The sequence below is a fragment of the Macaca nemestrina genome, chromosome 7, assembly GCF_043159975.1.
Source record: "Macaca nemestrina isolate mMacNem1 chromosome 7, mMacNem.hap1, whole genome shotgun sequence".
In the NCBI taxonomy this organism is placed as follows: domain Eukaryota; kingdom Metazoa; phylum Chordata; class Mammalia; order Primates; family Cercopithecidae; genus Macaca; species Macaca nemestrina.
This window is the reverse complement of record NC_092131.1, coordinates 57,810,129-57,823,913: the sequence shown is the minus strand read 5'-3', so window position 1 is coordinate 57,823,913 and position 13,785 is coordinate 57,810,129. Positions and strand designations below refer to the sequence as shown.

At 39.9% G+C, this 13,785-nt stretch overlaps 2 protein-coding genes across 4 annotated transcripts in view; both read right to left on the bottom strand.

Annotated features, from left to right (window-relative positions):
* LOC105481847 (SOS Ras/Rho guanine nucleotide exchange factor 2) overlaps positions 1-13,785 on the bottom strand; it is a 113,427-nt gene that overhangs the window by 77,619 nt on the left and 22,023 nt on the right. Inside the window, exons 2-4 of one of the 3 annotated variants that reach the window (XM_011741644.3) lie at positions 8,701-8,826; positions 3,485-3,616; positions 2,219-2,383 (exon numbers count right to left, since the gene is read on the bottom strand). In XM_011741644.3, coding sequence (XP_011739946.3) covers positions 2,219-2,383; positions 3,485-3,616; positions 8,701-8,826 — 423 coding nt within the window. The remainder of the gene's footprint in view (positions 1-2,218; positions 2,384-3,484; positions 3,617-8,700; positions 8,827-13,785) is intronic. The other 2 variants (XM_071100200.1, XM_071100199.1) reach the window with 2 other exon arrangements.
* LOC105481842 (L-2-hydroxyglutarate dehydrogenase) overlaps positions 8,729-13,785 on the bottom strand; it is a 109,556-nt gene continuing 104,499 nt past the window's right edge. The window contains exon 10 of the mRNA XM_071100208.1: positions 8,729-8,826. The gene's annotated coding sequence lies outside the window, so the exon portion shown is untranslated. The remainder of the gene's footprint in view (positions 8,827-13,785) is intronic.

The window sequence follows — 13,785 nt, the reverse complement described above, 5'->3', positions numbered from 1 at the left end:
CCTGATTCTAACCAAGAGAAAACAACAGAGAAAACCTAAATTGAGGGACGTTCTACACAATAACTGACCTGTAACCCTCAAAAGTGTAAAGGTTATAAAACTTAAGGGAGGAGAGTTGATTCTAATGTCTCTCTCCCCAACCATGGGATTACACTGCAGTGGTCCCTGTACCTATTGCCATGGCCTCCCTTGAATAAAGTCAACTTTACTATCTTTTTTTTTTTTGAAACAATGTCTTGCTTTGTTGCCCAGGCTGGAGTGCAGTGGCCTAATCTCAACTCACTGCAAACTCTGCCTCCTGGGTTCAAATGATTCTCGTGGCTCAGCCTCCTGAGTAAGTAGGATTACAGGCATGTGCCACCATGCCCAGCAACTTTTTTTGTATTTTTAGTAGAGACGGGGTTTTGCCACGTTGACTAGGCTGGTTTGAACTCGACCTTAAGTGACCTGCCTGCCTCAGCCTCCCAAAGTGCTGGGATTACGGGTGTGATCCACCATGCCTGGCCTGCTTTGCCATGTTTAAAAAAAAAAAAAAAAAAAAAAAGTTAAGGGAAGAATGAGGAATTATTCCAGACTGAAGAGGATAAACATACATGACACATAAACAATATATGCTTCTGGAATGAATGATTTTGGTAAAAACATCATTAGGATATGTGACAAGACATGAATGATGTTTGAAAGTTAGATGGTAAAATGTATTAAATGTATTCATTTTCTGGATTTTGACTGTCAGTCATACTGTGGTAATGTAGCAGAATGTTCTTGTTTATAAGACACACTATGTTGGCAACTTACTCTCATATGGTTCAAGTGGCAAGGGCGTACTTTTTGTTATACTTTCAACTTTTCTATAAGTCTAAGATATTTTCAAAGTTAAAAAAAAAAAAGTAGCCATAATTTTAGAAGTCAAAATAGAGATAACAAGGAATTGCAACCACAATGTAAGTGAAAAGTCATTTCTGAAATTATGGAATCGTACAATGGGTCTCAGTCATTATAACTGCACATCAGAATTACCTGGAATGCTTTCAAAGAACACTGAGGTTTGGAGATCCAATCCAAGCCAATTAAATATCTAGGGGTGATATGCAGGCATCAGCATTCTTTAAAAGCTTTCTATTAATTCTGATGTGCAGTCAAGGGTGAGAACCACCGACATGTGCTAGGTCCTGGAGGTTGTTCACGCTGAGAGAGCTTCATTTAGGCATTTTCTCTGTAGTCTTTCTGGCCTCACCCATGCTAGAGTTCATTACTTTCTCCACTGTACCTCGGACTTATTAGTATAATAGTTTTAATCATATTGTTCTGTAATTATCTGTTTCTTTTTATTTTGCAGTAAAATAAATACCTTCTAATACAAGGATTGCAATCTTATTCAGTGTTATAGCTTCAGTGTGTGCAGTGGCTCATGTGTATAATCCTAACACTTTGGGAGGCCGAGGCAGGCACTTGAACTCAGGAGTTCAAGACCAGCCTGGGCAACATGGTGAAACCCTATCTCTCCAAAAAAACCCACAAAAACAGCTGGATGTGGTGATGCATGCCTGTGGTCCTAACTACTCGAGAGGCTGAGATAAGAGGATCGCTTGAGCCAGGGAGGCAAAGGTTGCAGTGAGATGAGATTGTGCCACTGCACTCCAACCTGGGTGACAAAGTGAGACCTTGTCTCAAATAAATAAATAAATAGGAAGAAAAATAAGAAGGTGAGAAAAGGAGTACAGAATAACATGAAAGACTCAATTTCTTCCCGCAAGTAGCTTACAGCCAGGGAAGAAGACAGATATAAAAACAAAAAAATGATCAGAGGGGAGTAACTTCAGCATTCAGCCTAATTTTCTCTCTCCCTGTGCCTCACTAAGCTAAGCTGTGAAACTAAAGTAGCGTCTTCAAAATTACTTACACTTAAAAGTACCTGAGTAGAACTCTATATATTCTCTTTCTGAAAATATAAAACTCAAACTACTTAAATTGGTTTGAGGCCTTGGATGTTTTTTTCTTGTAATAAAAGATTCTTGACCAAAAAAAGAGATCCCCATCCTGCCATATGCTTAAAAACCTGGAAAATATCATGGTTACTCTGTAAAGGCAGGATTTTTCTCTCTTCCAGTACTAGCAATTATAAAAATTACTTATCTAATAATGTATACAAAAAGATTGAGGCAGAAATGAGTATAGTTGCTATTCAAGTTAAGTTTAAATACCTTGTAACACTTACCTTATCCGCACACATTGACACTTTAATGTCCTGCTGAGATATTTCATAATGCCGGATATTAAAAACATAATTACCAGCCAATTTTAAAATATCAGCTGAGATATATTCTAGTACAGCCACAATGTATAGGGACACATGGTAGTCCACTTTGTACCCTAACACTTCCTGTGAAAAGATAAATAATTTAATTACAAAATGTAGCACTGTCAAGTATTAAACACTTTAAAAATTCTTATTTAATATCCTTGCTTATAAAAAAACTTTCTATTAACTATATGTCTAAATGTAGTTTATAAAATGAATCTCTGGTCCCTGAATTGGGGGCTTTTCTTCTTTTAAGAGACATCGAATCTAACAACTCTGCCTTTTATCAATCTAACAACTCTGCCTTTTAGAGATCTTGGGTTGCGCTCCACTAAAAGCCTCCTAATACATTAACCAAAACTCATCTGACAAATATTAAAATATCTGCTATCTTCAAGGACCCTGTTTTAAAACCAGTATCCTCTAATTACAGTAGTTTCTACTGAGGGGAGGAGAGGAAGTGTGTGTGTGTGTGTGTGTGTGTGTGTGTGGTGGGGGAGTGCGCAGGGGGGCGGGGTGCTTGAATTTGCTGCAAAACTCTTAAAATCCATATACATCAAGCATATTTTGCCCTATGCACTAATATGCATCTAGTAGGCAAACTAGGTCCTAGCCCACTTTTCCAGTATATAAAAAATAATCTGTAATAATACAAATTAATTTTAAAAACAGTTCTGCTCTGAACTCATAGTAGCTTCTGACATTATACACTTTCTTAATCAACAAATGGCTGAGAATCATGGCCTACTACATAGGAATCAGTCAGAGTAACAGTCATTGGAAGATGCCACAATGGGCCAGGCATGATGGCTCATGACTCTTATCCTACCACTTTGGGAGGCCAAAGTAGGTGGATCGCCTGAGCCCAGGAGTTTGAGACCAGCCTTGGCAACACAGCAAGACCCTGTCTCTATTAAAAAAAAAAAAAAAAAAAAAAAGATGCCACAAAATAATACTGATGCATTATCACTATTAATTTTAATATTGTTTGAAAAGCAAATTTCACCAGACTATAATTATTTTGTATACATATTTATATGACACGTATGTACAAGTATATACATGCAAGCGCACATATACACACTAACACAGACCATGCTACATTAATGCTTTATAAATATAGAAATAAAATATTATTTGTTATAAAGAACACTCCCCAACTAATGTTTAATCTTTTGTTACCTTCAACGAAGGATGGATTTTGTCCACAGGCAGTAAAAGAGGATTTCTTCTTTTTCGTTTTTCTATAGCAGATTGTGCATCAGCAATGGCCCATTTATCAATTGGGTGAGGAAAGGTCTTCTGAACTCGCTCCTGCTCAATCATAGCAGAACCATTGTAGTATTAATAAAAGTGTTTGTAAATAGGAAATTCATACAAAATTCAACTTGATCACTATTCTTAATGCTAGCAGATAATAGTGACAATACATTCTGATTCCTGTAATAAATAAATTTTTTGGTTTAAAAAAAGGTCAGGCCGGGCACAGTGGCTCACGCCTGTAATCCCAACACTTTGGGAGGCTGAGGCAGGTGGATCACTTGAGCTCAGGAGTTTGAGACCAGCCACGCAACATGATGAAACCCCATCTCTATTAAAAATGACAAAAATTAGCCTGGCATGGTGGTGCATGCCTGTAGTCCCAGCTACTTGGGAAGCTGAGGTGGAAGGATCGCTTGAACCCAGGAGGTAAAGGTTGCAGCGAGCCGAGATCATGCGACTACACTCCAGCCTGGGTGAGAGGGAGACCCCAACTGGAAAAAAAAAAAAAAGGTCAACAGGACTATCAAAATTATTCCACATAATTTTCATGGATAAAACAAAAAGGCAAAATTCAAAAAGAAAGCTTTAAACATAATTAAGGTGAACTGGAAAAATGAAAAAACAATACATAGGATATATAAGAAAGATTAAGAAAACATGAAATAGTGTATTAGTGATTTTAAATTAGGTTTCTAGAGTTAAAACTATTTACCTAGCAGAGCAAAAATTGTTCATTCATTTTTAATCATTAGTATACAGCCACTCTAATCTTAGAGCTTCAAATAAAAGGGATCATGTATCTCTTGGAAGATGAAGTGGGTTAGAGAGCTCAGAATGGCTTATGAAAATACATACCTTGACAAAAACAATCCTAGCCTTTGTGGTTCATCTTGGTTTTTTTTTTTTTTTGGAGACAAGGTCTTATTTTGTCTCACTTCTGGCTGAAGCGCAAGTGCAGGGGCGGCTCAGCTCACTGCAACCTCCACCTCCCAGGCTCCAACGATCCTCCCACCTCAGCAACCCAAGTAGCTGGGACTACAAGCACATATCACTACTCTTTGCTAATTTTTCTATTTTTTGTAGAGACAGAGTTTTGCCATGTTGCCCAGGCTGGTCTCAAATTCCTGGGCTCAAGTGATTGTGTCCGCCTCAACTTTCCAAAGTGCTGGGATTACAGGTGTGAGCCACTGCACCTAGGCAGTTCATCTAAATTTAATTTAATTAGTGATTCATTGGCATGAAAAAGAACTACTGAGATCTGAATTAAACTCTAATTTAGCAGGGTCTCCTATATTTACAATTATAGTCTCAGATTTTAGCAAATTTAGCTATTGAAAAGTATGCTTTCAGTGTATTTATTTCATGTTCAAAACTAGTAGCAGAGGCTGGGCATGGTGGTCCATGCCTCTAAGTCTCAGCACTTTGGGAGGTCGAGGTGGGAGGATCCCTTGAGGCCAGGAGTATGAAACCAGCCTGTGCAAGTAGGGAGACCCTGTCTCTACAAAAAAATTTAAAAATTAGCCAGGCATGGTTGCACGCACTGAGGCAGGAGAACTGCTTGATCCCAGGAGTTCAAGGCTATAGTGAGCTATGATCCTGTCACTACACGCTAGTCTGGGTGATAAAGCAAGACCCTGTCTCTTAAAACAAAACACAAGAAAACCCAAACAACTGGCAGCAGAGAACACGGGGAAAAATGCTTTAATTCCAAGAATCCTGGAAAATCTTAACAGTTCAATTGCTACAAATTAAGATTTCCCTTTATACTGAAATTTGTTATAGCTGGGCATGGTGGCTAACACCTGTAATTCCAGCACTTTGGAAGGCTGAGGAGGGAGGATCACTGAAGACCAGGAGTTCAAGACCAGCCTGGGCAACACGGCAAGGCCCAGTCTTTACAAAAATAAAAATAAAAATTAGCTGGGCGCAGTGACACATGCCTGTAGTCCCAGCTACTGGGGAGGCTGAGGCAGGAGGATCACTTGGACCCAGGAGTTCAAGGCTACAGTGAGCTATGATCATGCCACTTCACAAAAAGAAAGAAAGTTGTTGCTTATAGAAAAAATTTTCCAAAAAAAAAAAAAAAGGAAATGTAAACAGTATAGTATAAAAGTAATTTTTGAAAATACAAAAATTAGCCTGGGGTACACGCTTGTAGTCCCAGCTACTTGGGAGGCTGAGGCAGGAGAATCGCCTGAACCTGGGTGGCTGAGGCAGCAGTGAGCCAAGATCACACCACTATACTCCAACCCGGGTGACAGAGTAAGACTCCATCTCAAAAAATAAAAACAAAAATAATTTTTGATAGCTGTACTGTTAGACATTTGTTTTGTTTTTAGCAGGAGAAAAAGAATACAAATTATATTAATATTAATTTTATGTGCACAGGGTGCTTTTATACAAAAGAAGTAAAACTCTCCCTAACAGATATTGCTAAAAATCCAAAAATACTTCCATGTAACCAAGGCAAAACAAGTATTTTAGCACTAATTTAAACATAGTTTTTCAGAGAGATGTGTATATATACACACACATACATATACATTTTTTTAAATCAATGAGCAAATGTCCTCAAAATTTACACTAATCTTTTACTGAGGTAATACTTATATGCAGTAAAATACACAGATCTTAAAATGTACAATTTGTTGAGTTTTAGAAATGCTTATGTCTGTGTAACCATTATCTCAACTGACACAGAGAACATTTTTTTTTTTCATCTTCTTTGAGACGGTCTCACTCTGTCACCCAGGTTAGAGTGCAGTGGCACCAAGACCTCAGCTCACTGCAGCCTCCAACTCCTGGGTTTGAGTGATTCTTGTGCCTCAGCCTCCGGAGTAGCTGGGACTACAGGTGTGCACCACCACATGGGCTAATTTTTGTAATATTGGTAGAGATGGGGTTTCACCATGTTGCCCAGGCTGGTCTCAAGCTCCTGACTTCAAGTGATCCACCCACCTTAGCCTCCCAAAGTGCTGGGATTACAGGCATGAACCACCATGCCTGGTCTCATTGAGAACATTTTTATAACCCGGATCTCCAGCCATCACAGGCAACTACCATTCTGATTTCTACCTCAATTGGCTTTAGCTGTTTCTAAATTTCATATATATATGAAATTATACATATGTACTCATTTGGGTCTGGCTTTTTTGCTCTATATAATGTTTATGAATGGCAGCTATATTATTGCTCATATCAATAGTTCATTTTTAAATTTTTACTACTGACTAGTATTCCATTTTATGAATCTGCCACATTTATTTATCCATTTTCTTGTTGACAGAAATTTGACTTGTTTCCAACTCTTGGTTATTATGAATTAAACCGCTTTAGCACTCATGTGTGGGTCTCTGTGAATATATTTTCGTTCTCTAGGGTCAAATAGGAACAGAACTACTGGGTCATATGCTAGATATATATTTAACTTATAAGAAACTGACAGTTTTCCAAAATGATTATACATTTCATATTCCCACTAGCAATGTTTAAGAGTTATAGTTAGGCCAGGTGCAGTGGCTCACGCCTGTAATTCCAGCACTTTGGGAGGCCAAGGCGGGCGGATCATGAGGTCAGGAGATCAAGACCACAGTGAAACCCTGTCTCTACTAAAAATACAAAAAAATTAGCCGGGCGCGGTGGCAGGCGCCTGTAGTCCCAGCTACTAGGGAGGCTGAGGGGGGAGAAGGGCATGAACCTGGGAGGCAGAGCTTGCAGTGAGCCGAGATCACGCCACTGCACTCCAGCCTGGGCGACAGAGCTGAGGCTGGGGTCAATGGTTCACACCTGTAATTCCAGTACTTTGGGAGGCCATGGTGGGAGGATCACTTGAGCCCGGGAGTTTGAGAACAGCGTACGCAACATAGGGAAACTCATCTCTACAAAAACATTTAAAAGTGGCTGGGCATGGTGGCCCACACCTGTAATCCCAGCCACTCAGAAGGCTGAGAAGGGAGGATCACCTAAGCCCAGGAGGTTGAGGCTGCAGTGAGCTGTGACGTAATTGTGCCACTGTACTCCAGCATGGGTGACAGAGCGAGATCCTGTCTCAAAAAAAAAAAAAAAAAAAAAAAGGAAAGGAAAGGAAAGGAAAGGAAGAAAAGAAAGAAAGAGCTAGCTGCTCTATATTCTCACCAACATTTGGTGTAATCAGTCTTTAATTTTATCCTTTTTAGTGGGTGGGAAACAGTATCTCATCGTGGTTTTAATTTCTATTTCCCTGATCACTTACGAGCTTCAGCGCCTTTTCATGTGCTTACTGAATATTAGTAAATCTTCTTTTACATGTTTCTGTTTAAGACTTTTGCCCCTTTAGGGGAGAAAAGTGTCTTTTTCATTATTGATTTGCAGTAGTTTTTAATATATTCTGGATTCAAGCTCTACGTTTTCCACTAGTCTATGACTACATCTTTTTAATTTCTCATCTATTTTCTTCTTTGTTTTGTTTTTTTGAGACCGAGTTTCCCTCTCTCACCCTAGCTAGAGTGCAGTGGTATGATCATGGCTCACTGCAACCTTGATTTCCTGGGCTCAAGCAATCCTCTGCCTCAGCCTCCGAGTAGCTGGAACTACGGACACATGCCATTAGGCCTGGCTAATTGTTAAACTTTTTGTAGAGACGGGGTCTCCCTATATTGCCCAGGCTGGTATCAAATTCCTGAGCTCGAGCAATTCTCCCGTCTCAGTCAGCCAAAGTACTGGGATTACAGGCGTGAGCCACCGCACCTGGCCTTATGATTAAATATAAAGTACTATGTTTTGAATCCTCTCTAAAAAACATGTGCCTAACCCCAGATTATGAAGATATTTTCCAGAATTTTCTTCTAGAAACCTTGTATTTAGCTGTTGTCTAAGGCCATGATCCATTTTGAATTAATTTTTGTCTACGGCATGAGATAGGTTTCAAGGTTTTTTCCCCTCATAAATGCACCCAGTTGTTCTAAGACTTTTTTTTCTGAAAAATTTGCCTTTCCTCAATGAACTGCCTTGATGTTTTTGTCAAAAACAAACTGACCATATATCTCATGCATAATTTCAATGGTTTTAGTTTCCACAACAATTTAGAATGATATAGATACAAAAATTAATTCATACAGTGGTTGAATGACTTCTTGAAATGACAACATAATTTTTACCTCTACATCTTGAACAGTCCTTGGCTGGGCCATGCATAATTTATTAAGCAGCTGAAAAATCAGCTCTTCAATATAATAGAGAGACTCTTCATTAGCTGAGAGAGTGGGATGCACTTGTTCCTGAACCTTTAAAAAAAGTTATCAGTTAAAGTAATGGCAAAATAATATAAATTGAACAAAAGTCAAAGAGAATCTTACACATAATTAATATTTTACTATAATGGTTACTCAAAACAGACATAAAACACAAAATGAAGAAAAAAACTATTTGTTGGTCTCTGTAAACTTTTCTTAACCCACAGAGCAGTGGTTCTTAAATATTTTTGGACCCTTTGAAAAATCTATGGAAAGTCATTGAACCCTCTCTTCTCTATCACCAAAAAGCATATACACATAAACTACTCGATACAATTTCAGAGGAATTGTGGATACCTTGAAGTCAGCAAACCTACTTGAAGTCCATGCAGGTCATGAATCCCAGTAATAAAGGTACCTCTGAAAAACCATACTCCTTTACAAATTACAGAGGTGCTCTGTGAAATACGCACTACTCAGCTTTCACAATAGCATTGTCACCACCAGCTATGCTGAGCCCCCTACCGTTTTTTCTTTTCTTTTTTTTTTTTTTCTTTTCTTTTTATTAAGCAGCTGTATCCTTCTAGGAATGAGCCGTTTTTGTTTCTAAATTTTTGTCCTAAAAAATAATCCTGTCTGACTGGATATAAGAAATATGGTAAATAATAGTACCTAGCATACAGTAGGTGTCCTATAAATATTTGTTGAAAGAAATAATAAAAAAGTATTGCTTTCTTTTTTCTTTTTTTGAGACGGGGTCTCACTCTGTCACCCAGGCTCACTGCAGTTCTGGGCTCAAGTGACCTTCCCACCTCAGCCTCCCAAGTAGCTGGCACTACAGGTGTGTGCCACCATAACCTGGCTAATTTTTAAAACTTTTTGTAGAGATGAAGTCTCACCATGTTGCCCAGACTGGTCTTGAACTCCTGGGCTCAAGTGATCCTCCCACCTTAGCCTCCCAAAGTACTGGGATTATATGCATGAGCCACCACACCCAGCCTGTTTTAAATTTTTATGCCATGAAATCAGAAGCACTAACACAATAATAGATAACCTGAATAGCCTCATAGTTAAGCAAAAGTAATTTAAAACCCTCCCCACAAAGAACACAGAATTGAAGTTAACCATTTCATTTGAAGTCTCAAAATTTACCATAGAATTCTTCCTAACATCAGATCACATGCTTACCACTAAACCGACCATTGCCAAAAAATGATTAGCCTATGATTTAGACTTTGCCATTTCCTAAGGGATCCATGCCTGAACAAAATGAGAGTTTAAAAAAATTAGCATAGACACAGTGGCTAACGCCTGTAATCCCAGTACATTGGGAGGCCGAGGTAGACGGATCACCTGAGGTCAGGAGTTTGAGACCAGCCTGGCCAACATGGTGAAACTAAAAATACAAAATTAGCTGGGTGTGGTGGCGCGTGCCTGTAATCCCAGTTACTCAGGAGGCTAAGGCAGGAGAATTGCTTGAACCTGGGAGGCAGAGGTTGCAGTGAGCAGTGATCGCACCACTGCACTCCAGCCTCGGTGACTCCATCTCAAAAAAAAATAGCATAAAATTGTGCATTATAGCCTCATATTTTGTAAGTCTATAGGATTTATAGTAAAATCCCTTCTTTCATTCCTAATACTAGTTTTTGTGTGTTCGTTCTTTTCTTGATCAGCATCTCAGAGGTTTATCAATGTTATTAATCTTTAAAAGAACCAACTCTTGGCTTTTATGATCCTATTTTATGTTTGCTTTATATTTCATTTATTTTTGCTTAATCTTCATTATTTCTTCCGCTTCTTAGGTTCTTTTGCCAACTTCTTGAGATGGACACTTTGCTCATTTTTGTCAACCTTTCTTTTCTAATATGTATGTTTTCTCTAAAACTACTTTTGTAAAAACCTGTATTTTCATATGGAATATTTTTGTAATCATCCAGTTCAAAATACAGTCATCCTTCAGTATCTGTGGGAAAGTACTTGCAGGACACCTGTGGATACCCAAATCCATGGATGCCCAAGTCCTTTATATATAATGGTGTAACATTTGTATACAACCTACCCACATCCTCCCATATACTTTAAATCATCTCTAAGTTACTTATAACACCTAATACAATGGGCTGGGTGTGGTGGCTCACACCTGTAATCCCAGCACTTTGGGAGGCCAAGGTGGGTGGATCATGAGGTCAGGAGATCAGGACCATCGTGACTAACTCGGTGAAACCCCATCTCTACTAAAAATACAAAAACAAAATTAGCCGGGCGTGGTGGTGGGCACCTGTAGTCCCAGCTACTCGGGAGGCTGAGGCAGGAGAATGGCGTGAACCCGGGAGGTGGAGTTGGTAGTGAGCTGAAGCTGGTAGTGAGCTGAGATCGTGCCATTGCACTCCAGCCTGGGTGACAGAGCGAAACTCCATCTCAAAAAGAAAAAACAAAAACAAAAAACACCTAATACAATGTAAATGCTATGTAATAGTGATTATATTGTATTGTTTAGGGAATAATGACAAAAGAAAAGTCTGTATGTGTTCAGTGCAAATGCAACCATCCATTATTTTCCCAAATATTGTTGATCTGAGGTTGGCTGAATCTGTAGATTAAGAACCCAAGGATAAGAATGGTGGACTATAGGCCAGGCGCAGTGGCTCAAGCCTGTAATCTCAGCACTTTGGGAGGCCGAGGCGGGCGGATCACAAGGTCAGGAGATCGAGACCACAGTGAAACCCCGTCTCTACTAAAAATACAAAAAATTAGCCGGGCGCGGTGGCGGGCGCCTGTAGTCCCAGCTACTCAGGAGGCTGAGGCAGGAGAATGGCGGGAACCCGGGAGGCGGAGCTTGCAGTGAGCCGAGATCGCGCCACTGCACTCCAGCCTGGGCAACAGGGTGAGACTCGGTCTCAAAAAAAAAAAAAAAAAAAGAATGGTGGACTATAGTTTCTAATTTCCATTATGGTTTCTTCTTTCACCTTAAGAATCTAGAAGCAAATATTTTTAAAGGTTTTTAAAATTGATTTCTATAATAATCATGTGGTCAGAAAACATACTTTCTTTTTAATTTTATTTACTTAATTTTTTTGAGACAGAGTCGCATTCTGCCACCCACATTGGAATGCAGTAGCGCAATCATGGCTCACTATAGGCTTGACCTCAAGCTGGTCTTGAACTTGTGAGCTCAAGCTATCCATCCACCTCTGCTTCCAAAATGCTGGGATTATAGGCATAAGCCACCATGCCTGGCCAGAAAACAAATTTTCTATGATTTCAATCTTTTGAAATTTGTTGAGACTTGCATTATAGCCCATCATATGGGTCTACCTGGCTTCACTGACAAACTCATCAAACATAAAGGAAGTAATACAACAATCTTAAGCGAAAATTTAGAAATTTTTTTTTTAAAAAAGATAAACTCTCCAATTTATTTTGGGACTAGCCTTTATATAAAAACTCAAAAAGATGAAAATTATAGGCCATTTTCAGCTGGGCAGTGGTTCATGCCTGTAATCCCAGCACTTTGGGAGGCCAAGGTCAGAGGATCGCTTGAAGCCAGGAGTTCCAGACCAGCCTGAGCAACATAGCAAGACCCCATCTCTCCAAAATAAAAAATTAGTTGGGCATGGTGGCATGTGCCTGTAGTCCCAGCTACTCAGGAGGCTAAGGCAAGAGGATTACTTGAGCCCAGAAGGTCAAGGCTACAGTGAGCCATGATGGTGCCACTGAGCTCCAGCCTGGGGCAATGAGCAAGACCTCATCCCTAAAAGAAAAGAAAATTATAGGCCATTTTCACTTATGAATCCAGAAAAACAAAAAAGCCTAAGTATCACCTAACTAAATTCCATAATGTATACAAATAAGGTTATACTATCACAGCCGGGCATAGTGGCTCACACCTGTAATCCCAGCACTTCGGGAGGCCGGAAGTGGGTGGATCATCTGAGGTCAGGAGTTCGAGACCAGCCTGGACAACATGGTGAAACCCCATCTCTACTAAAAATATAAAAATTAGCTAGGTTGGTGGCACAGGCCTGTAATCCTAGCTACTTGGGTGGCTAAGGCCAAGCAGGAGAACTGCTTGAACCCAGTAGACAGATGCTGCCGTGAGCCGAGATCACTGCACTCCAGCCTAGCTGACTGAGACTCCATCTCAAAAAAAAAGAGAGAGAGAAAAAAAGAAAAATATGACCATCCCAATATATATGTAGAAAAGTCGTTTGAAAAAAATTCAACACTCATTCATGATAAAATATCTTTGTGGGCCCAGCACGGTGGCTCACACATATAATCCCAGCACTTCTGAGGCCGAGGCAGGTGGATCACTTGAGGTCAGGAGTTCAAGGCCAGCCTGGCCAACACGGAGAAACCCCGTCTCTACCAAAACTACAAAAAATTAGCCAGACGTGGTAGCAGGTGCGTGTAGTCCCAGCTACTCGGGAGGCTGAGGCAGGAGAATCACTTGAACCTGGGAGGTGGAGGTTGCAGTGAGCCGAGATCACGTGCCACTGCACTCCAGCCTGGGTGACAGTGAGACTCTGTCTCAAACAAACAAACAAACAAACAATCTCTTTGTAAACTTCTTTCATTTGATAAAGGATATACACTAAAAATCCACAATAGGCCAGGTGTGGTGGCTCCCACCTGTAATCCTAGCACTTTGGGAGGCTGAGACGGGGGGATCACAAGGTCAGAGTTTGAGACCACCTGGCCAATAAGGTGAAACCCCGTCTCTACTAAAAATACAAAAATTAGACGGTGTGGTGGCAGATGCTTGTAGTTCCAGCTACTCAGGAGGCTGAGGCAGGAGAATCGATTGAACCGGGAAGCAGAGGCTGCAGTGAGCTGAGATCACGCCACTGCACTCCAGCCTGAGCGACTGAGCAAGATTCCATCTCAAAAAAAAAAAAAAAAAAAAAAAAAACCTAATATAAAATCATAGTTAATGGTAAGACAAGACACTGACAACCTTCCTTTTGAGATCAAGAAAAAGGATATTTTCTATTACCATTTCTATTCCAC